This window comes from Notamacropus eugenii, chromosome 2, assembly GCF_028372415.1.
Source record: "Notamacropus eugenii isolate mMacEug1 chromosome 2, mMacEug1.pri_v2, whole genome shotgun sequence".
NCBI classification, from domain to species: Eukaryota; Metazoa; Chordata; class Mammalia; order Diprotodontia; family Macropodidae; genus Notamacropus; species Notamacropus eugenii.
The window spans coordinates 299,796,415-299,821,965 of NC_092873.1; the positions used below are offsets into that span (position 1 = coordinate 299,796,415).

The 25,551-nt window shown below is 41.8% G+C and overlaps 1 protein-coding gene across 2 annotated transcripts in view; it reads right to left on the bottom strand.

The window, feature by feature from the left end:
• LOC140527532 (D-3-phosphoglycerate dehydrogenase-like) overlaps positions 1-22,847 on the bottom strand; it is a 114,855-nt gene extending 92,008 nt beyond the window's left edge. Inside the window, exons 1-4 of one of the 2 annotated variants that reach the window (XM_072644532.1) lie at positions 22,616-22,847; positions 20,527-20,678; positions 18,084-18,149; positions 12,031-12,097 (exon numbers count right to left, since the gene is read on the bottom strand). In XM_072644532.1, coding sequence (XP_072500633.1) covers positions 12,031-12,097; positions 18,084-18,149; positions 20,527-20,678; positions 22,616-22,753 — 423 coding nt within the window. In that variant the 5' untranslated portion in view covers positions 22,754-22,847. Of the gene's footprint in view, positions 1-2,383; positions 12,098-18,083; positions 18,150-20,526; positions 20,679-22,615 lie in introns of those variants that run through there. The other variant, XM_072644530.1, reaches the window with a different exon arrangement.
• Positions 22,848-25,551: the final 2,704 nt, after the last annotated feature.

Genomic DNA, 25,551 nt, shown 5'->3' on the forward strand with positions numbered 1-25,551 from the left:
ACAACACCATTGAGTTTTTCCAGGACAGGAGTGGTGCCTTGGACTGAACCCACTGCATGGTAGGGAGCGCCTACAAGGGAGATGGTCAGTAGGCTATGCCCACTGCTGTGATCCAGAGGAGAGGCTGGATTGTGTGTGGCAATGACTTGTACAGCAAAGGTCAGAAAAAGAATAGACAATCAGACCCTTTGAATACTATTTCAACATTCAGTTCACAACTCCAGATTTCTCAGGATCTAGAGGTCCTGCAGAGGGGAAAGATTGGCCAAGACCTCTGCAGAGAAATATCCAGGCAAGGAAGCAAGAACTAAATAATATTGATATCAGCCCAGAAAATGCAGAGACCAAGCTAGAACAAGTCACACTATGTTCAACTCCTACTTCTGCCTTTCCCTCTCTCTTCTCTCTTTATATTTTCATTCAGGTGAAATCTAGTTAAAAGATAAATCAGCATCCTTATCAATGGGAAAACAGCAGGAAATGTTGCTTAAGAGCAAGAAGCAAAATGAGGCATGGGGAAGGTGGGCATGGAGAGTTTTCTCTTAGACGAGTCAAGCCCCAACAAAGGGAGAAAGTAGAAGTTTTTACCAGACATAGACCTTGGTCAAGTATCACATCAAAGACAAGAGAGGGGTTAGCTTTTCAATTGGAGTAGATGGGACAAAGTAGCAGCTCAGTTTCAGAGACAGGAAGAAAATGTTTTGGCCTAAGGATGAGTAGAGAGCAGGGATTTTCACCAGCCTGGTAGCTCCCAAATTCAAATGCAGGTTCAATTACATCCTCTGCTGTTCCTCCCCTGCCATGAGAAGGGAGAGGGAGCCCAAGCAGGTGTCTCTGAGGAGGGCAGTTTAGCTGAGGAGACCCTCTAATTTGGAGCAGCAGGACTAGAAAGGAAAAGGCTAGTAAGCCCCCTCCTCTTCCTGATGTTTTCTGCCAGTCACCACCTCCCTGAAGGTGATAAAACCTAGGTGGTTTTGAGAGTTTCAATGAAGACTTTCAGACTGTCCTTTGCCCAGATGAAGGACATAGATGATGAGAAGGTAGGTACCAACCACCTTCAAATCTATAAGTTCCCGGGGGAACAAAATGGAGCACAAGAGGGTGTATTGCTTGGGGGTCCAGCCTCACTGACTCACTATATCATGCTAACTCACTTGGCCACTGTGGTCCTCAGTTTCCCCCTTTTTAAGAAAGGGATAAACCCTACTAACCTCCCTTTCTTCCCTCAGAGGGCTGCTGAGAAGATGAAATGGGACCCATGGATATATAAAAGCATTATTGCAATGTGTAGCTATCATGAATGCAGTGGTATGCCTCAAAACTGAGAAAAGAGATGATAGGGAAGGCAGGAGACCAAACCCCTCCAGAGGAAAAGACATACATTGAGTCCAGCCTCTTGCATTAAGAGCCTCGCATGTACCAAGTTTACTTCTGCTCAGGTGGCTCTTTCTTTCAGCAAGCCAACAATGACAGTGGGGTTCAGAGAGGTTCCTGTGTTCTTCAGAGATGGTCCTAAAGACAGAGAGAGGAAAGGAGGGGGAAACTGCTGTCTCTTAAATTGTATGGCCTTAGGCCAATGGCAGTTGCCACATTATGAAAAATAAGGCAAAGAAAAAAAAAACTGTGCCAGAGCTATAACCAGGAAGCAAGGAACAGCAGGTGGGATGGTGGGGGAGAGAGAGAGAGAGAGAGAGAGAGAGAGAGAGAGAGAGAGAGAGAGAGAGAGAGAGAGAGAGAGAGAGAGAGAGAGAGAGAGAGGAGGTCCCCCAGAGAAGAGAGCATGCCCCAAAGCACCATGAAGCTCTAAGCTGCTACAAGACAGACCCCTAGTTAGAATAAATGGGGAGTAGGATAGGATGGAGGGAAATACAGTTAGTCTTTTACATCATGACTATGATGGAAGTGTTTTGTGTAACTACACATATATAACCTACATCAAATTGCTTGCCTTCTCAATGAGGGTGGGTGTGGAGGGAGAGAGGAAGGAAATGTGGAACTCAAAGTTTTAAAAATGAATGTTAAAAACTGTTTTAACATGCAACTGGGAAATAAGATAAACAGGCAGTGGGGTATAGAAATCTTCTTGCCCTACAGGAAAATAGAAGGGAAGGGGATAAGAGAAAGTGGGGTGGGTGATAGAGGGGATGGCAGATTGGGGGAAGGAATAATCAAAATGCACATTGTCTTGGGATGGTGGGAGGGGAGAGATGGGGAGAAAATTTGGAACTCAAAATCTTGTGGAAGTAAATGTTGAAAACTAAAAAAACAAATTATTGAATCATTAAAATTAAAAATTATTAATAATTCAATAATTAATTAACAATTTAATGATAAATTATTGAAAATAAATTATTAAAATTGAAAAAAAAGATATACTCCTAGTACAAGGTTGCCACTGCTGTAGAGTGGGCCAAAGCAGAGCTCTGTACACTTTGCCATACTCCAAGTAAATTCAATGTTGTTCTGATGAGCATCAACCTTTGAGGAACAATTCCTTGCCAAACAACTGGGAGCCCAGACTACAGGCCCTGCTATATTCCCTACGTTTTCCAACATCACCTCTTTCTAGACATGTTTTTCTCCCCTTCCTCCTAAAGTTTCAAGATCAGCCCTGGAGAAAAGTGTAAATCCTGGTCTAAGCCACAAAACTCATCATCTTCTTTCCTATTCTCCAAAAAGTAATTTAAGAATCATGAGGACTATAAGGCTGCTGCCACTGGCTTTGGTTCTGCCATGCTGACTAATCAGTCAGGTCCTGAACCTGATGAGCCACTGTCCTGTCAGTCACCCCATTGATCAGGGTCTTGGTTCTCCCTGAAGAGCCATCAAGATGCAAAGTTAAGGCAAGAGAAGACTGAGGGGCAACATCATAGCTACCTTCAGATATTAGAGGATTGCTGTGTGGAGAGGGAATTAAATTAGAATTTTTCTATGTAGATTCCAGAGTGGAACCAAGGGGTTGAAATGACTAGGAAGTAAATTTTGGCTCAGAAGAACTTTCTAACTCATCAGTGGGCTAAATGTTTCTTGCTGCCTAAAAGGAAAGGAATTCACCAAATCAGCATCACTGTCAAGGATTTCACATGCCCCACAATCATTAATTCAACAAACATTTATGAATAACACACTGTGTACAGAAAGCTGTGCTAGGCTCTTGGAAGATGCCAAATTTATATAAAATAGACAATCTCTGCCTTCATGAAAGGCAGTGTAATAAGTGGTTAAGACAAAAACTGAAATTGTTCTATATAACATTACATGCATTCATTTGAGAATTGTTCAACAAAGTGCCAGGGGTTAGTGGTCCTTGAATGTCTGGTTAGGGAGAACTTGGAATGCTGGGAAAGGGAATTGAAATTTTAATTAAAAAACAGTACATAATCAGAGAAGATCTTTTTCTCCCTCAAAGAATGGCATGAGCCGATGTGTATTGCTCAGTTCAACAGATCAGAATACACCATAGATACTACATACAGAGATTTTTAGCATAGCATTTATCAGGTTCCCTTCTGAATGAATGTTTTTCCAAGCTAACTGATTTCCTTAACTCTAAAGTCTCTACTTACCCCACTCTATCCTTTACACAGGTGCCAAAGCCCAGGTCTGATCATGTCTCTTTCCTACTCAATCAACTTCAGTGACTTCCTACCCAGTCAAGGGTTCAACTATCTTTTTCATCTTCAACTCACCTTTTAAAAAATATTTATTTTTGTGCAAACTGAAATATAATTTTCTCACTTTGTTTTTCTTGCTTTTGCATGTGTGACATGGCTAATATGGAAATGTTTTGTATGATTTCAATATGAATAACTGATACTGTATTGTTCATCTTCTCAGTGAGTGGGGAGGGACGAAAGGGAGGGAGGGAATTTGAAACAAAAAAAAATTTAAGAAAGTTAAAAATAAATAATAAAATTTTAAACTACATAGCTAAAAATATCTAGTTTTATGTAGTTTTTTACCAATTGTTAATATAGAAGCACATTCTATAACATACATAAGCCTATATGCATACATTCTCATATATTTGAATACCCCTTCCATACATATATGTGAATGTATATGTGTATGTATATACATATATGTGTATACATGTGTGCACGTATGCATGTATGTAAGAGATGCTCAAATATGTTTTAGTGAGAGAGGTGCATCATGAAAAGTCTTCGGAGCTCATTAGCCCAATGATCCCTGGGATCCTACATTCTTTCCCACCATGATGACCAGGTACATTGGTCCATTCATTCCTACCTTAGGTGGACTCCCGAGATGTTTGCTAAGGGAGAAGGGCAGTTCAAGGACTATGGTTTTCCCAGCTGGAATCACTTTATAAGCAGAGCTTGTAGAAGCTAGGTAGATGCCTGCTGCCCTCTGTTGGTGCTAACAAATTCTACAGGTTCCTTCCCACCCAGCACCACCCTAATCAATCCTAGTCAATCTGATGTATCTCAGAACTCCATCTCTGCTGGATGCAATGCCTCCTTCCCCAAAAGATGAAAACAAGTCACAAAGACTTCCATGGCTATCATACAGGCATGGTCCCTGCCACTTGATCCTTCTAAGCTTCTATGTGTCACATGGAGGCCAGCAGGAGACAAATGATGCTCAAGGTTACCCACACCGAGTTCATTTAATCTCACAGTTCCCTGATTGGCAATATAACCAATTACTCTCTCACCACCAGAGCCACGTCCAGGTTCCCTACTATAAAGTCCTTTCAACAGTCCCCCAGAAGCAAGCCCACTTTAACCCTGAAGCCCAGCCTTTGCCCTTCACTGCCTGTTAAATCCCAGAGATGTTAAATATTTTAGACAGTTTACAGTAATGAAAAGAGTGCTGGAATTGGGAAGACCTCACTTCAAGATGCTTCCTAGCTGCGTCACCCTAGGCAAGTCACTTAACCTCTGTCTCATTTTCTTCATCCATAAGATGAGACTACTAATAGCACCCACCTCACTGAATTGTTGAGGATCAAATGAGCTAATAATTTTAAAATGCTTTACAAAACCTAAAGCCCCACATAAAATGCTAGGTTATTGTTACTGGTATTTAAAGATTCCATTTCAGTAGTGGCAGTATTAGTACTAAGGGAATTGTTCCACTCAGCTGCTCCCAAAACACTAACACTAACAAACATCTCAAGATTTTTAAGATATCCCTGCAGTTTCTGAAATTTCACATTCACAATCCCCCGGACTGCCCTATTCCTCCACTCTCCAGAAGAAAATATACGAAGGGGAATTTGACTCCCACATCACCAGGTTCCATCCGTCATTCTCTGTCTTCCACACACCACACTGAGATGCAATACTCTAGTATAGTTCTGTTTCTTTCTGAAGACTGGTTACTTCCCGTAGCTGAGCTATGTGAATTTAGAGGGGAAAGGGAGGAAGGAAAGAGAATAAGTATTTATTTTAAAACCTATTGTGTGCCAGGTACTTTGCCAATCCCTTTACAAATATTATCTCATCCAATCCTCATAACAATCCTGAGAGGTAGGTGCTATTTTTCTCCCTCTTTTAGAGTTGAGGAAACTGAAGCAGACCGCGTCATTAAGTGACTTGCCCTGAGTCACACAGCAGGAAGTTTCTAAGGCTGATTTGAAGTGAGTTCTCCCTGACTCCAGGACCCTCACTCTAGATGACATCGAGCTGAAACTATGTCTGATTTCTCCAGAAGCCCTTATCCCTTATTAGATTTTATCATCTAACTGATTTCTGGAAAGGAAAATGTTAGTCCCCTTTCTTAGATGTCACTAGATTCCCTGCTCTGATTCTAGGGAAGGGGCTGACCCCCATTCATTTCTCTGAATGTTCAGGGAGTGATGCTCTATACCATGGGTCTATAATGGATCTTATTGCAATTTCAGAACCAAGGACATCAGCACATCAATACTTCAAGTAATTCAGCAGTGGACTTCTCCTTGTCCCTAGGGAAGCATCCTGTGCCATAGGAGACAGTCCTCCAGAGTTGCCCTTAGCAGCAAACCCATCTCCCTCAGGCCAACCTGCCTCTCTAATTCAGCTACCATCACCACTCATGATCAGCCTCTCTACCACAGTAGGACCTGATAGGCAATAATCAATGTCTTCAACCACGTCACAAAATGTTGACTGTAACAAGGTCAAGAGAAAAGACCTGTGGCACTTCATTTAGAGATCTCTGGCATTCTAATTCAAGGAACTCACAAGAGCCCTTCCATAAAGTCCCCTAACCTATCTGTTCTAAGACACAAGTTTTAAATGGGAGATTTTTTGGGGGGGGAAGCAGACTATACCTGGAACAGGTGTCAAGGATTGGCATTTTCTCTCCCCTCCACCTTTACTGTGGCCCCAATTTCCTTACAAGCTATAGACAAGCAAAGTCTAGACACCCTATGTCACTACTTGGACAATCCTTTTGGGTGACCTAGCCCAGGCTCGAATCAATGTACCCAGAGCCTCTGCCAGACCAATCCAAGGCTTGGTGCTGAGGGAAAAGGCACTGGTGAGGGCGTGGGCATTCACCTGTAAAGAGAAGAGGGAAGCAACACTCAGGATAGACATTGAAGTTAGGAACACATCCTGCCAAGCTCAGGTCTCCAGTCATGGCCTCCTCAACAGAGGTAGTTATGTTGTGCAGTGGATAGAACACTGGTCCTGAACCCAAGACAACCTGAGTTCAAATCTAGCTTCAGACACATACTAGCTATGTAACCCTGGGAAAGTCACTTAACTTTTGTCTCAGTTTCCTTATCTGTAAAATGGGGATCATTATTATTATAGCACTTGCCACCCAGCATTGATGTGAGGAATAAATAAGATAATCACTGTAAAATGCTTAGTCCAGTGCCTGGAACTATATAAATGTTAACTATCATCATCATCATTCTCAGTAGAGGCAGAGTAGGTGGTGCAATGGAAGGAGTGGCCATATTTGAAGTCAAAAAGACCTGAGTCCAAAACCTACCTCAAACACTTACTTAGTCAAGTGACTCTGGGCAAGTCTCTTAAATCTCTCTGTGCCTCAGTTTCCTCATCTGTAAAATGGGAATAATAATAACCGTCTACCTCACAGAACTGGGGGGAAGATGAAATGAGATAAGACATATAAAAACTGGATCATAAAGTGCTATATAAATGCTAGCTGGTATTCAAGATAAGAGATGGATAGTTGCTTTTCTAGATGGGAAACAGACCCACATAGAAAGGTGGAAGTAATAAGCCCCTGACTCAGAAGGACTTATTGTCAGGCAGTCACTCACCAGCTATGGTCAGATGGGATCACGGGCTCAGAAATCTAGAACTGGAATGCAGAGGATATTATTTGCCAGATAGGGAAACTGAGGCACAGGAAGGCTAAATGACTTGACCAAGGACACAAAGTGGCATCGAAGGCAGAATGTGAACCCAAGAACTAGAGTCAAGGCTCTTTCCACTGTACCAACACTCTCTCTTTGATCTATTCCTTACCAGCAGTTTTGGAGGAACCAGGGGTAATCAGTCAAAGGAAACCATTATGAAGAAATAGCTTAGGTCAGGACATAGTCAGACATAGTCATACAAAAAAAAAATTTCTACCCCCACAGACGCTCCCTTATTCAAGCCCTGGCTCTCTTGGACTGAGAAGATGGCAAGATTTGCCAAAGGCAAAACCAAACCTAGTCCTGGCTCTGATCAGCAGCAGTCTCCTTGAGGGCCCCTTCAAGGAAAACCCCTTATTGTTTTTTCAAAATGTTCCCTTGAATATAAAGGATCAGGCCATTTCAACTGAAGCCATTGGCCAAAGGACAGCAAGTTCCTGAGGAGAACCAGTTGGGAAGTTGAATTCCTAGCTTCTACTTGCTTATGATTGCATCTATCAATTGATCAATATTTATTAAGCACACCAGATATGACAAGTGATACGCTCACCTTCTGCCTGGTGTTCCATATGTTGTTCACGTCCGTATCTCATTTGCCCCATCCCCACTAGACTGTAAGTTCTTCGGGAGCTGGGATATTTCCCCATCCCATATAAACAGAGCAGTAGTTGACAATGAGCTCTCCACTCCCCCTTCCCAACAAAAGACTCCCAGTCTCTGCTCCTTCTCTCCCATCTTGTTTTCAAGGCCAAAAGTATTCATGGGATTAGAACAAAACAGAGGATTTGATATTTCTGGAGTTAGATTCCCTGGCCAGCAGCCATGAAATCTCCAGCTAAACAAGGGTCACCCAAGCAACAGGCTTCTGGCCCTGAAGGAGGCAGAGCATCAGAGGCTGGGTCTTTCATAGGGAGCTATCTGGCAGTGGGAAATGGCACCCACTCTTTGCCTTGGCGGAAAATCTAGTAAAGACAATGTAGCCTGGCACTGCCTCCTTCCAGCCCCAATGCCCAACACACCGCGCTTCCCAATCCATGGCCCCGACTCAAAGAAGGCACACTCTGCTTTCAGCGGCCAGGAACCTCCCCCAAAGTTGGGGGAGGTGTTTCAGTTGCCCCAAACCCCAGACTGAGCATTGATCCCAGGTCTGCCTGTCTCTCCCACTGCCCCCAAGTCTCCTCCCACTGCTCTTCTAAGCCCAAATTCTTTTGTTCTCCCACCTCTTCATTCCCCTCCCCTCTAATCTCCACTTTCCCCATCAGGGTTATACTTACAACCCCAGACAAAGACTTCCCCTTCACCATGTCCACAAACTGAACTGCAATTACTTCCCTGCACCAACTCTGGGCTTCCTTGGTGCTAGTGCCCAAATGAGGGCAGCTGATGACCTTCTCATGGTTCACCAGGACCAGGTCTAGAGAAGGATCCTACACAGAAAAGCTGTTTCCATCAAAACACAGCTTGGGTGGGATCTCAGAGGAGTCCAGATCAAGAACAACAAAGGAACAGCAGGCATTCTGTACCACCCTCTGCCCCATGGTGGGTAAAAAAGGATTTTTTTAAACTACACTTCACAGCTCAGTGACCTGCCTGAGAGAAGTGTCTGGTTGTACCCACTAGAATCACAAACATACTGCCCATGGACCTAGAAAACATCTACAAAGTGGATTGTGTGTAGCAGAGACCTTTCATGGAGACTCAGTTGTCCCCATCATCTTGGTCATTTCTGCAGCATGTTAAAGTCTATAAAGGATTTCACAAATATAACCAAAACCTCTTTCCTGAAACCCTTCCTCCTCTGAATGTCTGTAACCCTGAATGTCTGGGACACTTTTGTCTCATCATATACTACCTTGGTTTTTAGCTAACTTTTTATGTGCCTATTTCTTTTTTATTAATTTTTTTATTCTGATATTTTGAGAAAAAGAACTCACTCATCTCCACTTCTCCTGCTAGACAGTCTACTTTCTTCTTTGTGGACTCCTCCTGAAATGTTGTTGGTCGGGATACTCCCCTCCCCAAGCAACACTCTGTCTAGAACCCACTTCTGTGAATACATCCAGGGCAGCCTCACCACACTGGCCTGACTCCAGGTCACACAGTAGGGCTCCCTCATCCACCATCCCTCCCTGAACACAGTTCATCACATGGACCCCCTTCTTGCACTGGGCAAAGGTGTTATCATTCAGCAAACCTGAGAAAGAGGAAGAAGGTTTTCCCATGAGCCAGGCTGCCCTCCCTTGTCCCCACTTTCTCATCAAGACCCTTCTGTTGCTCAACCCTGTTTTTTTCTGGTGCTTTTCCCCATGAATCTATATCTCTGTTCCCCTTGACTAAATAATAAGCCCATCATCCTTACTCTATTTCCTCTATGACCTAAACCATCATGGGTCAAACGTAATCCATTCTGGATCTGGACTGGAAGCTCAGTGTATTTAAAAGTGTAAAGAACAGAGTAGATATCAGAAAGACCTGGCTCTGAATCCTGCCCAATACATTTACTAGGTGTCTGAGCAACTCACTTAACCTTTCTCAGCCTCAGTTTACCCATCTGTAAAATGAAGATAATAATAACACCTACTTTCTAGGGCTTCTAGAAGTATAAATGAGAAAATATTTGTAAAGTACTTTGTTAACCTGAACACTTAGTACCTTCCTTTTGATTTCTTTCTTTTTATGTCTGTCTTATGTTCATTATTAAATCATAAGAACCTGGGGAACAAGGGATATGCTTTATATCTCAGTTTCCTCATCTGTAAAATGAAAACTGAACTTAGTGGTCCCTTTCAAGCTCTAAATCATCTATAATACTAAGAGATCTAGGTTAGGGTATGCTGGTAAATGTTTTACAACCAGCTCTTTAGAAAAAATAAGAGTACCTATGATACACTTTTAAATTTAATCTATATTACTAACATTTTCTCTATTATTTCTTAAGTCTATACAATCAACAGCAACAAAACTCAATCCCCTATTTGTAGTGTTTGTCTATTTCTGAGGTATAAATGCTCACATTGAGGTGATGGATAGAGGACGGAGAAAATGCCCTGGTTGTGATAATCTCACCTAGCCATGACATTCTTTTGGAGAATGTCCATGCACTCCTTGGTATTTGTGTCAAAGCTTCATGAAGACCTGACAGAACTTAAAGCCAGATCTCAAGGCCTTAGAAGACCAGAAGCACCCCAGTCTGGAAGTCTGGTCTTACTTGTCTCCCTGAGAAAAGCCACCTGGTTCTGATTTAGAGAATATCCCCATTTAACCTGATAACTTTTCTAAGTCTTCCTGTTTGCTACAGACACTAGTGTGGCTAACAACAGCCTACAGTAACCAGTACCCAACCCAAGGAGTACACATTCCTGCCTACCTGTTGTGGTAGGTAGGAGAGGTATATGCACTGTAATGAAGTCACAGAGAGCCACATCTGCTCCAGGGGCAGCTGGTGAACACCAAAGGATTCTGAGACCTCCAGAGGAATTATGGGGTCATCCCACAGTCTGATAATGGAGAGACTGAGTGATTCAGGGAACAAAATGATACAAAACTGATGAAATCAAAACAGATCTCATCAGTGTCAATGAATCTAAGAAAGGTGTCATTAAGAACAAGCAGTGAAAAACAGCTCTTGAACATCCACAGACAAACCTGGACCCCACTCAATCTACTATGCAGTCAACAAGCTTTTTGGAAGCTTATTTGATGAATAAAGGACAATGGGGTTAAAAAAAATATATGTGCCCTCAAGTTGTTTATATTCTCTAAGTAGACACAAAATGTACAAAGATCAAAAAAAAGGAAAAGCTCCTATATATACAAAAATATTTGTAGCAGCTCTTTTTGTGGTGGCAAAGAATTAGAAATCAAGTAGACTCCCATCAGTTGAGAATGTCTGAACAAGCTATAGTATGTAATATTACTGTGCTGTAAAAATGTTGGTGATGGTTTCAGAGAAACTTGGGAAGACTTGTATTACCTAATGCAAAGTGAAGTGAGCAGAACTGGAAGTTTATACAATTAACAATAGCATTGTAAATTTCAGCAAATTTGAAAGACTTAGGAACTCTAACCAACATGGTGACCAGCTACAATTCCATAGAACTCACAATAACACCTCCAGATAGAAAGTCAAAGGACTCAGAGTATAGATCAAGGCATCTATTTTTATTTTGGATATGACCAATATGGAATTTGTTTTGCTTGACTATTTGTGTATGTTACAGAGCAGTCAGCAATCTATGTTGGGTAAAAGGTGCTTTCTCACCAAAAGGTTCCCCATTTCAATGAACTCACAGCTCCAAACAAAACCAAAATAAATTCAAGATAATTTGGGGGAGAGGGAAAACAGGGAAGGCACTAGCATCCAAGGGCAAAATATGCGAATGAAGCTGGGCTTTCAAGAAAGCTACGGATTCTAAAAGACAGAGATGAGAAGAGAGTGTATTTCAGGCATGGAGGACAGCCAGGGAAAGGCACAGAGAGAGAAATGTATGATGGATAGCAGCTAGGCAAGTCTGACTAATCAACTGAGTATGTAAAGAGGAATAATATATATATATATACATATATGTACATATGCATATGTGTGTGTGTGTATATATATAAAGTTTGTAAATGTAGATTGGAAAACGCTGAAGTAAAATGATCACAGAGTGATGACGCTCAGGGAGAAATATTATCTGCAGACTTACCCAAGCAGATGGGACCTTAAAACTGGAAGTAGTAATGGCTTCTTGGGGATTAAGGAGAAGAAAAAAGCTGGAAAACAAAGAGAAATAGAGGTTGATGGGGAGGGTCCATACTAACTCCCTCATTTTACACCCTGAGAGACTGTAGCTTATCATTTGTGTCATCTGTTCCCACTGAAAGATTTTAAATGGGAAGATTGATGTTGATCCCAAAGACAGAATAACTCTGTGATGGAACCTGCAAGCAACCAATGAAGCTGAAATACCCTAAAACCTCATTGTGCTATGTAGAAGCCTTTCAGAAGTGCTATGCCAAGTCTTCATTTAGTCACTCACCCATGGTTAGGAGAAGAAGGAGATCCAGGATCCAATACTCTCAGAAGCTGGGAGGGTGAGAAGCAATCTGACTAAACCCCTCAGCAAAAACCAGTGGCCAAAATTCCAAAAAATTCCAAGGACAAAGTCAATGGTGCCAAACAACCCCCACATACAAACCTAGGCATTTCCCTTTTTCCATTAAGCAAAGATTCTTAACCTGGGGCCCATGAACTTGCTTTTAATATTTTGATAACTATTTCAATATAACCAGTTTCCCTCATATTTTTATAATTTTATTAATTTAAAAATATGATTCTGAGTAGGGGTCCATGGCATCCACCAGAATGCCAAAGGGGTCCCTAGCACAGAAAAAGATTCAGAATCCCTGCTTTAAAGGGTCCCTTTGTAAAAAGGAAAGGTTCACAACTTAGCTAGCAGAGACTAAATTAATTATCAATTAACATGTGAGTTTCTTGAAGGCAGGGATTGTTTCTTTTTTCTTTTTGTTCTCCCATCACCTAACACAGTGTCTGACATACGGTAAGTGCTAAGTAAATGTTTGTTGATTGGTTGCTAAGCACCAAAAGGCAACCTGGTGGCATAGCTATGGAAGACCTGAGCTGGAATCCTACTTCAGACTAGCTATATAACCCTACACAAGACAGTTCACTTTTTCAGCCTCAGTTTCGTTATTTGTAAAACGAGGATGACAGCAACACCTACTTCATAGGGTCATCATGAGGACCAAATGAGATGACATTTACAAAGGGCTTTGAAAACATTAAAACACTGTAGAAATTTCCAGGCAATTTCAAGCCAAGGAAGCAAGAATGGGGAATAGAATAAGACTCTCACCAAGAATAAGGATAAGAGATGACAGAATGAGTTAGCGCTGGCAAGGAATCCCCACTCAAACCTCCAAAGAAAGCAGGGAGTGATGCTAACATCAATTTCATACCTACAATTTCTCACAGGAAAGGAAAAATAAAAAACAAAGCATGAGCCAACCTTGTGGGTTACTGTTGTAACCTTCTGCCTTGCTGGAGTCATCCTGATGGATTCTTCTACCATCTGGATTTCAATTATTTAGGCAAGGAGGCTTATCTTCTGCCTTAGAGGAACAATTAGAAATTGCCTCAGGATGAAAGAATGATTGTTGTGAATGACATGTCACCACCCTGGCTGGACAACCTGTCCAGACAAACACCATTTCCTTACTGTACCTCATTTGTCTATATCAATATGGTAGGAAAAAATTCAAGGTAGAAAAATTGAATTTCAAATTCTAAACCCTGTTCTCAGAAGTTCAGGAATGTTCCTTCTGAACTCAATCTTTTTTTTTTTATTTTAAAATTAACTTTAATTTTTAAAAAAGACCAGGCAAAGATGATTTACAAAACCTCATTTTTCTATACCAATATGGCAGGAGCTAAGTTCCAGGTAGCAACATTTGATTTCAACTTCTAAATTTATTCTCAGAAGTTCAGGAATACTCCTTTTGAACTCAGCATTTTTTTTTAATTTTTAAAAAAGACCTGGCAAAGATAATTCACTAAACTTCATTTGCCTATACCAATACAGTGGGAGCTAAGTTTAAGGTAGCAACATTTGATTTCAATTTGTTCTCAGAAGTTCAAGAATGTTCCTTTTCAGCTCAGTCTTTTTTTTTCTTAACTTTAAAATTTTGATTTTTTTCAAAAGGCAAAAATGACTTGTCTAAACTGCCATTACTAGGGCATACATGCTGCACTAATTTTTTCAGTGATAGTCTGGCGTTAAACTATCTCATCTTCTCACTTTGTCTCCCATTCTTAGAGTTCTAGACAATTGGGGGAGAGAGGAAAGATGGAATTCATATCCGTTCATCTAGTCTTTCCTCCTACAAAGAGCACAGGCATATTCATACCTTTGGAGATGGCCAGGAAGAAGTTGTGTGATGTGAAGGGTAGAACATTGACCTAGGAGCCCAAAGACCTGGCTTCTAGACCCAGCTTTGCCAGTAAAATCCGGGTGACCTCTACCATTAGAAGAACCTAGGATGGCATGTTCCTGAATCCATCAAGATCTCTGGGGTAAGATCCCCATGCTCAACCCAGCACACTAGCAAAGCCCTACACCCACCAGAAATTCACTGAGGGAGGGTCAGAAAACTCTTTGAAGATCAGAGAGACAAAGTAAGGCAAAGGAAAGGAAGCAGTTTACAAGTCTGTGTAGCAGCTGATGAGAGGAGGAGGTTAGCCTCTTGTCCAGCATCTCAGCTGTCATGTCCATGTCAAGAATGCTCCCTTTGCCCCAACTCCCACCCCTGCTACAGCACCCAGCTAGGGAGTAAAGATGCTGTCTGAGATCAGCAAGAATAACAGGTGAGTTCTTATTCCTTAAAGCTTATTAAGTTTCCTCTGCAAATATCCTTTGGGTTAATTTAAAAAAAAAAAAAAGAGTAACTTCTCCAAGATCTAGAGCCTAAAGTGCAGGACAGGGAGCCCAGGTATGAGTTCCAGCTCTGCCCTACGATCTGCTGTGTCCTCATGAGAAAGATATGCAATCCCTCAGCTTTTTCACCTATACAATGAGTATAGTGATAGATGCTCCTGTTATATCAATTTTCTTTACCTGTGGTCTACACAAAGGGACATAGAAAGAATTCTTCAATGGAAAGAATGTGTAAGTCTCCTAAAGAAGCTGTCAACAGAAGTAGAGGGTAGTATTACTAGAGATACTCATTAGCATGTCTCCAGGTATGAGGTACTCCAGCAATTTTATAAGGATCTAATAAATAGGAGGCTCATAAGATCATTGATTTGAACCTTTGAAACTATCCAGGAAACAAAACAAATTTGCTTTGACTTAGAAGCCAGCACAAGCATTTATAAATAATATTTAAAGGGGCCTGCAAACTGCTCAATGAACTTTGATGACTTTTCAATCAGACAAGAAAACAAGAATGGTCCAAGGCCACAAGGAAACCAACTTCACAGAAATTCCAAATGGTTGAGCAACACAGGAGAAATTTCTTCTCTTCCCAAATCCAAATAAGGGAGATTTGGGAACTCCAGAGGAGGAAGGATTAGGAGCTAGGGAGGTACTCTGTGCTAAGAAAGCTGAGGGAAAGAGGGAGAAGAAAAGAAGAAAGTCCAAAAACCCTGGGTAAAAGCTGAGTCAAATAAAGCCCTTAGCACAGAGTCTGGCACACAGTAGGAACTTAATAAATGCGTGTTTCTTCCCCTTTCCTGTTTCCCAAGATGTTGGGAATCCAGAGGAAGAGAAGAGGAGAAATTTCAATAAGACATACAGGTCTGTGAAGCAGCTGATGAAAGGAGAAGGTTAGCCCTTTCTGCAGTGTCCCTGCTACCATACCCATGCCAAGAACCCTCCCTCTGTTCCTCCAGTGCTTAACCAAGGAGCCATTGTGCTGTTTGAGATCAACAAGAGCCTATCCAAACATAATCTTCCCCAACGCAAAGCATAATCTTCCCAGCATCTTAACTTCAACCAACAAGGTGATGAATTCTTTGGCCATGGCAACCCAAGAAACAAAATTATGCAATGGCCCTCAATTCTGCAGTGACTGATAAAGTGGTGGGAAGTAAAAGAGGGGATGCTAAGGATTATACAGAGTTTTTTTTGACCACCCATAATTACAGAATTAACTGTTGATATTGTACATCAATCAGTCAATAAACATTTGTTACTTTTGCTTTTCATTTATTAAGCACCTACTGTGTACCAAGCACTATGTTAAGTGCTGGGGATAAAATACAAAAGAGAAAGACAATTCTAGATCTTAAGGAGCTTGCAGTCTAGTGGTGGAAGACCATACAAAAGGAAGCTAAAGAGTGAGGAGAGGGAAATGGAGAGGTAAGCAGGAACAGAGGGAGGGTTCTTGGCATGGGCATGCTAGAAGGGATACTGCAGAAGGGGCTAACCTTCTCCTTTCATCAGCTGCTTCACAGACCTGTATGTCTTATTGAAATATCTCTTCTTCTCTTTCTCTGGATTGCAGGAAGCAGGGATTGATTCTGGTTTTTTGTCTTTCTTATCCTTTATTTTGTCTCTCTACTATTCAGAAAGGGTTGCTGACCTTCAGTGAATTCCTGGTGGGAACAGGACACCATTCGTATGCTGGATTATACAAAGGAATATCATCCCAGAGATCCTGATGGATTCAGGAACATGCCTTCTAGGTGCCAGGGGTAGGACTTACCTTCAACCAAACTGTGACTTTCCCACCCTTTCTCTTTGGCACACACCTATACCCCTTTCAATGTCCTCTCCTTTGGCCTGCAGGTCTAACTCACCCAATGCTACTAAGCTTCTATACCTCAGCACCCAGTTCTGCCAATGGCAGAGGTTGCCCAGCTCTTTCACTGGCAAAGCTGTGGCTAGAAATCAGGTCTTCTGAGCCCTAAATCATTGTTCTGTCCCCCATATCACACAACTTCTCCTTCCTAGCCATCTCCAAAAGCAAGGATGGGCCCATGCTCTTTGTAGAGGAAAAGACTAGATGAATGGCTATGAATTGCAGCTTTTCTCTCTCTCATTGATTAGAATTCTAAGAGGAGGAGATGAAGTAAGAACATGACATGGCTTAAAACAAGGGCATCACTGGGAAAAACATGCAGCACACACACCCTTCCAATGGTTTGGTCATATTATCTTTGCCAACTTCTTTACTGAGTAAATAAAGGACTTGACACATATATTTAGAGCTAGAAGGGGCCTTAAAGCTTTCTAGTACAGTCTCCTCAAATTATAGATGAGGAACCTCAGATCCAAGTATTAGTTAAGTGACTTGCTATAAATATATATGTATTATATTATATATATAATAAAATAAATGTGTGTATATATGCATATTCACACATTTGTGTTAATTGTTAATATATTTTGTATACCAAACTCTTATAAGCAAAGTTTGATACAAAGTTGTTTTCCCATTTTCCTCTTTCCTTCTTATCCTAGGTGCATTAATTTTGTTTGTGTTGAAGCTGATCAGTTTCATTTAATTGAAAGTATTGGTTATAATTTCCTCTATCCCTTGTATCACTACCTACACAAAGCTGAGAAAGGTGTATGATTTCATTTTCATATGGTACTTCCTTTTATGGTACAACCTTTAATATTAATATTAAAATCATGTATCCATTTAGAGTATATTGTGAAATATGGTATAAGGTGTTGGTCTAAGCCCAGTTTCCGCCATACTGCTCTCCAGTTTTGCAGCAGTTTTGTTTTGGGTTTTGTTTTGTTTTTTTTTTAATCAAATAAAGATTGATCTTCCCTAAGTAATTTCTGTTTTCTGGTTTATTGGACAAAGCTATTGAGTTCCATTGTTTCTGATTCTCTTCTGCATAGTCTGTTCCATTGATCCATATTTCTATATTCTAACCAGTAATATAGCTTTGACAACTGCTGCTTTACAAATATAATTGAGGTCTGCAAGTACTATCTGTCCTTTATCCCTGCCTCTTTTCATTTTTTCCATCAGTATTCTTGATATTCTAATCCACCCCATCATCATCTTTTTGAAACCTAGTTTGGGGAGAAACAAACTGATAATAGCCCTCTACCCATTCCCTTACCTTCGGAATGACTCAGTCAACATTAACGAAACAATATGAGCTCTGCAGTCTCAGGATAGGATCACAGTAATGACAGAAAGGTCTGCATTTCCCTAAATGGATCTGGTCGGGGTTACTGGTAGTCTGTGAGTGGGCAGGCGAGTCTGCTGGTCTTACCTGGCCAGGCTCATAATCATCCCATACGTGAACTCAGCAGCACTGAGGTTGTTCCCATTCAGGGTGCTGAAAGTCAAAGCAAAGAAAAACTCATCAAAGGAACTAGTGACCCACAGTAAATGTTCCTACACAGAGCAAAATGAAACACAATTCAGTCTCAATCATTCATCCTCCTGTCCCATGAGCTGATCCTTTCTTGCCATACTCTCCTGATCCTGCCAAGGAATCAAAGAAATTTCCCCTGGATTCCTATACCCCAAACTCTAGACAAGTGTTATTCTTGTGCAGTTTACAGGTCAGGAAGAAGGTAGAGAGCTAGGAAGTCCTATGGGAAAGTCAAAAGTCAAATGAAAAATATTTTCCAAATTATTTGAGGGAGAAAAGATGGCAAGGGTGTAAACTCTAACCCCTTCTCTCTGACTCAGAGGGATGAGAGTCCCTCCACTCAGATAACTACAATAAAGAGAGGAGGTATAGCCAAAATGAAGTCCTATATAAACCAAAAACCAGGAATAGGTGGATACCAGATTCCAAGCAGAATACAATGTTGAGATGGTGCTGCAACAGCCTTAGAAAACAGTTGTTCTTACAAAAGCACAGTCTAATCTGTAACAGAGAAATGTTTCCAGACATAACAAGAGTCATGCGGTATAAAAAAAAAGGGATAAGAACTGTAATTTCACTTGTATAGAGAACTGCCTGGGGTGGAAATTGCTTCTACCAGTGCAGATGGCACCTTCTCTGCAATATGTAATCTCAAGAGAAATGTCTAGAAGACTGGAATGTTCATTGCAGAGGTAAAACTTCTACATCCTCTGAGTTTGAGATGCATTTTCTATCCACTCTGCTTCTTCTGTTTTGAAAAACATCTATTTTTATGCAAAACTTTTTGCCATTCATTATATGTATGCATCTGTCTTCTATCATCTCTTTAATCAAGGGTGTGAAGGACAGGTTTTTCCACTGGTGCACCAGTACGCTGACTGCCCACTCTCAACTTTCTAGGGTAAACCATGCTCAGAATGTGAAGTCCATAAAGAGGATAAAGGAACACCAGACTCTTTAGGTTAGCTAAAAGTGTTGAAGGAAGGAAGGAAGGAAGGAAGGAAGGAAGGAAGGAAGGAAGGAAGGAAGGAAGGAAGGAAGGAAGGAAGGAAGGAAGGAAGGAAGGAAGGAAAAGAGAAAGAAAGAGGAAAGGAGAAAGGGAAAAAGAAAGGAGGAGAAAAAAGAGAAAGGAAGGAAGGAAGAGAGAGAAGGAAAGGAAGGAAGGAAGAAAGAAAGAAATAGGGAGGGAGGAAAAAAGAAAGGAGGGAGGAAAGGAGGAAGAACAACTAACGTGTATATGGTGCTTTATGGTTTGCAAGTGCTTTTAAATATAGCATCTCATTCAATGCTTGCGGTTGCTGCTATATTATTATCCCTACCTCTTATGGACAAGAGCACTGAGAATAGTGTCAGAAGCTCTGAATTCAGGATGAATTGAACAACAGTGTTTAATTTTAAAGACCACAAAACGGGGCTTGCTTGTTTTTTTTAAGCTGTCTGAGGGGAAAGAGAGAATTAAGGAAGGAAAAGGGCTCCTGTTCAAAGGAGATAAAACAATAACAGGTGACAGAGGAAATCCAGAGCCCTTCCAGTCCTATTTATTTTTCCTAGCACAGGAATGATCCTTGAAATGGAAAGGACTGATCAGAACTAGCTAATCAGAAATTAAAATCCCAAATAAGTAAGGAGATATCAAGAAAGTACACAGCAGCCTTTGATGAATTTAAGTCACCAGTCCGACCCCTCACCATCCTGATGGCCTGTTCCAGGCACACTCTTCGGACTCTCAATGTGGTTTTAAAATGTGACTCCTGTATGCTGAGGCACGTGAGTGTCATAGTGACACTCACATACTTATGACACCATATATTTAGCCTAAGTGACAAATTAGGGAGGAAGGAGTTAGCAGGGAATGACTGTGATGGAAAAACTAAGTGTCAAAAAAATGTTTAATTAAGTAAATGAATGAATGAATGCATGAATGCATTCATGAATGAAGAATGGCTTCCAAAATTGAATTTAATTTGTCGTAATCAGCTGCAATTCTGACCAGCATAGATGACAGTCAAGCTGTTATTGCCTTCTCTAATCCTGGACCAAATATGCTCATAGAAATACAGTCATATGGGAACAAGCCTATTTCTGCACATGTGTCCAGGCCTACATTTAAACTGAGGTATCAGTTCTCTTGGTTCCTTGGGTATATGCAGCTGATGGGAGACAGAAGGCTGGATCAGATAACCTCAGGGACTATCAAGTTCTTTCCAACTCTGAGCAGCAGAGAGACATAGGAACCTCAAAGTCATTTATAAAAGTTACTGTACTTTATAAAAACTGTGTGTGTGTGTGTGTGTGTATGTGTGTCTGCTGCCAATCCCTTTCATTAGCCCATACTCACTTCATGACAAGTAGGCCTTTTCTCATTGCTGCTTCCAAGTCCACATTGCCTACCCTGGTGCTGGCCCTGCCCACCACCTGGAGCTTCTCAGCAGCATTGATGACGTCTGTAGTCACTGTGGTCCCTGAGCAGACAATCAGCCTCTCACAGTCCTGAGGCACAAAAAGAAACCCTGAAGATGGTTGTGAGGTCACATCGTGACTTACAGCAGCAACTGCAACAGAGATACCCACTGGGCTGCCTGCCCTTACATCCTCCTTCCTTCTCCCTCTCTCTCTCTCTCTCTCTCTCTCTCTCCTCTCTCTCTCTCTCTCTTCCTCTCCCTCTCCCTCTTCCTCCCTTTCTTTCTCCCTCCTTCCCTCCCTCCCTTTCTCAGTCCCTTCTCTCTTTCTCCTCTTCCTCTTTCTTCTCCTCCTCCTTCTTTCTGTCTCTCCTTCCCTCTTCTCTTTCTCTTCTCCTCCTCCACTTTCTCTCCCACTCCTCCTCCTCTTTTCTTCCTCTCTCCTCCTCCTCTGCATTCTCTTTCCCTTCCCCCTCTCATCCTCCTCATCTCTCCCCTTCCTCTCTCTCCCCTTCTCTTCCCCTCCCCTCTTTCTCTCCACCTTCCCTTTTTCTTTCTCTCCCTCTCCTAACCATATCTTCTAGAAAGGAGGAAAAGGGACAAATACCATCCCACATTTACATTTAGGCAAAGTAAGGCACACAAATGTCAAGTGTTTTTTGATCCATGGCCATATAGAGTGACAAAGCCAGGACACCTGCATTTCAGCTTCTTGAATTGAAGTACATCAACCTTTCTATCTCTTGCACTGAGGGAGTTCACAAATACCTACTGGCAAAAGTGTGCTGGAACAAGCTCATTTTAATTCTAGAGAGCTGACTGTTAAATTTTCAAGGTAAGCATTTACACTTCCAAAATCCACAAGAGCAATAGATCAGGGCTTGATTTGTTATTTTGCTTGGTTGTCTATAGACTTAAGAAAGTGATGAAGAAAATGTTAACAGAGCAGATTAAATTTAAGGCAAGTCTTTCATGTATTTTGGAGGAGGAGATGGGGAAAGCAGGATGTTAAACATTTACCTACACATTTCTGCACTGTCTAATATGTCCAGATGTATCCAGAGAAGGTCCGCTAAGAAAATAATCAATGAAAACAACTTCCAAAAGGAAAATATTTATACCAAAGTAGAAACAAAATAAGGGAAGAGAAAAGAGAATTTGAATGGAAAGTTATCATTGAATATTAAGCTAAATGCACATATGACAGGGAAGCAGACTTAGGGTCTTTTGTTCTAGTTTCAAGTGTCAATTCTGCTACTGGACTTCAAGAAAAGAAGTCAAACTTAATGGAGCCTTGGGAGGAGTTGATAATAAGAATTTATGGTAGGGAGAGAAGAAGGAAGGACAACTGAAGCAGGAAGCTGGAAGTAAAAGAGTTACATTGGGGAAAGGTGAGAAGGCCTGAGACACTACTTGCCCTCCCTATCACATGCGATGTATCTTCCTAGTCCCACGAAATGCACCCCAGTCTCATTCCTTGAATCCCCAGCCCATACGATGCACCTTTCTAAGACTTAATGTGATGCACTCCAGTCTCAGGCGTTGAACACTCACAGTCCCATGACACGAACCGCCTAGGTCTATGCATCCCAGGCCAACGAGATGCACCTCCCCAGTCCCACACAATGCCTCCCTCAGTCCCATGAGATGCACTCCCCCGACCCATTTTGCCTCCTCCCCAGTTCTAAGTAATTCAGAACGCTACCTTCCATCCTCCTCCCCGCCCTCCATTCCACACCGCGGACTCTGCGAGGATCAGAGTAAGAATGAGTAGAGCTGGCACCCGGGTTCGAGACGGGGGCACCGCCGAAAACCCGCCCAAGCAAGAACGCCTCGGCACAAAACAAGCGCAGCAGAAAATCCGCACCTCCGGCCCCCCGCGGCTACAAAGCCCTCAGGGTTCAGACACACAGAGCCGCTCGCAGTCTCAGCCAGGGCCCTGGCAGTCCCTAGCCCCGGAGCCCTGCAGCCCGAGCTAGCCCGGGATGCCAGGATGCAGCCGGGCCCCTTCCCGCGCTGCCACGTTACCTGCAGCTCGGCTACGAGCTCGTCTTTGCTGAGGTTCTGCTTCTCCACCACCTGCAGCCCTCCGTCCTCCAGGATCTGGCGGCAGCAAGGGTCCAGGCTGTCACTGATTAGGACCTTGCGGAGATTAGCAAAGGCCATGGTCACAGTCCACCTCCAGACTCGCAGACCAGCGCTCAAACTCAAATCACTTTAGGCGAGACTGACTACTCTAGCCCTGCAGGATCCTGTAACTAAAGATTCTCTTTGGGTTTGTTTTGATCTTTGCTTTCTCCATCTCATTGGACAAAAACTCTTCAAATCTCCATAGCCCCGCCTCCTCTTCACTGACTCCCCTCCCACCTCGAGTCCCTCCCCTCCCACGGCACCTTCACTTTATTACTCTTGTGGAGACTAAAGTTCCATTTCAGATCTTTTCTGCACCTGGTGCTCAGGTAAAATATAGACTTAAGTATGTTTATTCAACTGTTGTCTGAAATAACAGGAAAGGGATAACCTCAGTTGGTTCTTCTTCTAAGGGAAATGGGTCTTATTCCACTTTTCTCTTCCTAAAAGGTCAGACGAAAGTCATTCATTCTCTTACTCAACCAATATTAGCTCAGCTTCCCCCTATATGCCCAGCAATGCCAGTCACAGAACAGGAAAGACAAAGGCAGGGATTATTCCTGCCCAGAAGGAGCACAACATCCAAGGGCAGAGACTTTTTTTTTAATCATCCGATTTTACTTTTTTGGATAACAGGTGTTTTGGATTTAGTTCTGAGCACATTTTTAAAAGAAATTAACAAATGAGACCTTGTATCAAAATATGATAACTAAATTTAGAGTTTAGGAATCTATATCATAGAAGAAATAGTTCAAAGAAACAGCAGTGTTAAAGATAAAACCGTTTTAAGGAAGAGGACAGGTGATAACCTTTCAAATTTGAAGTCTCAAAGTAAGATCCATGTCACCCTTCATAGACCATCTCTTTGCCCATAGGAGCATTCTTCAGTGGAACTTCCCGTCCCTACCAAAGCAGTGGCTCCTTTTTTCTCCCTCTTTTCAGTTGTTCCACATTCCTCCTCACTCACTCTCCATAGACTTTCTCTTTCTGAGACCATAGGAGTCATCTTCCCAACATTGATTGCTAGCCATTGCATTCACCTTGGCTCACCACCTACTACTCTTCTCTATCCCCTGCTTCTCTCCCTCTTTCTTGTGCCCTCTCCCATTGTAAGGTAGTTCCACCAAAAAACAAAAACAAAAACAAACAAAAAAACACTGGGTCACTTGTAGACAGGGTGTCACCAAATTCTATTCATAATGTCTGTGTCTGCCTCTTCACTACTAACCTCTACCAGTTTGGCAGAGACTCTTAAAGGGCATATAGGCATGAAGACTTCAACCAGATAAGAGGCATAGACTAGCACAGGACATTTCAGTATTAAATTTAAAAAGACTGATAGAGACAATAATCAATCAAGTACATATTCAGGTCCCACTACATGCCAAGCACTCTAGATTAAAGAATGCAAATACAAAGAATGGAACAATCCCTACTCAAAAGAAGTCAGCATTCTAATGGGAAAGAAAACAAACTCATATATCTATATCTATACATATGTATATATATATATATATATATATATATAGTATAAATGTTGTCATTCAGTTGTGTTTAACTCTTTGTGACCTCCTTTGGGGTTTTCTTGGCAAAGATACTGCACTGGTTTGACATTTCCTTTTTCAGCTCATTTTACAGATAAGGAAACTGAGGTAAACAGGGTTAAGTGACTTGCCCAAGGTCATGCAGCTATAAGTGTCAGAGGTCCGATTTGAATTCAGGATCTTCCTGACTTCAAGTCTGGCATTCTATCCATTGAACCCCCTAGCTGCCTCTACAGCATAAATATAAAGTTATTAACACCAAACTTAAGAACTATTAAGCACAAGGTGGTTTGGGAGGCAGCATGCTAGAAGTCAGGGGTAGCAGGAAAGGCATCATGCAGAAGACAGTACTCGAGGAGGGTTATAAATTTAGATCTTTGCAGGTTTTTACACTGCCAATTGCCCTTTTCTCTTTGATGCTCTCTTCTCTAGATTTTCATGACAGTATTGGATCTCGGTTCTCCTCCTACCTATCTGATGGACTATTCCTTCTTAGTCTTTTCTGTTGAATCTTTGTTGAGGCCATGCCCACTAATAGTAGGTGTCCCCCAAGGTCATCAGGAACCCTCTTTTCTTCTCCCTCTCAATTATTTCAATGGGTGATTTTATTAGCTTCCAACTTCATCATCATCTCTGTGCTGATGATTCTCAATTCTACTTATCCAGTCCTAATTTCTCTGCTAACCTCTAATCTCCTATCTCCAACTGCCTATTGGATATTTGGAAGTCTATGTCCCATAACCATCTTAAATATGTCCAAAACTGAGTTCATCTCCCCAAACTCTCCCCTCTTCCCAACTCCCCTATTACTCTTATCGGTACCACAATCCTCCCAGTCAACCAGGCTCACCTCCTAGGTGTCACCCTACACTCCTCACTCTCTCACACCTGTATGCAATCTGTTACCAAGTCCTTTTAATTTTAACTTTGTAACATCTCTCATAAATACCTCCTTCTCTCTGATGCTAGCACCACTCAGGTATGAGTCCTTATCACCTCACACTTGGACTATTGCAATAGCTTTCTGGTTGGTCCCCCTCCTTCAGGTCTCTCTCCACTTCAGTTCATCTTCCATTTAGCTGTTGAACTGATAGTCCTAAAACTCAGGGCTGACCTTGCCACTCCCTTCTATTCAATAAACTCCAGTAGCTTCCTGTTACTTCCAGGATCAAATATGGTTGATGCTCAGTCATCTCAGTCATATCCAACTCTTTGTGAACCTGTTTGAGATATTTTTGGCAAAAATACTGGAGTGATTTGCCATCTTCTTCTCCAGCTCCTTTAACAGAT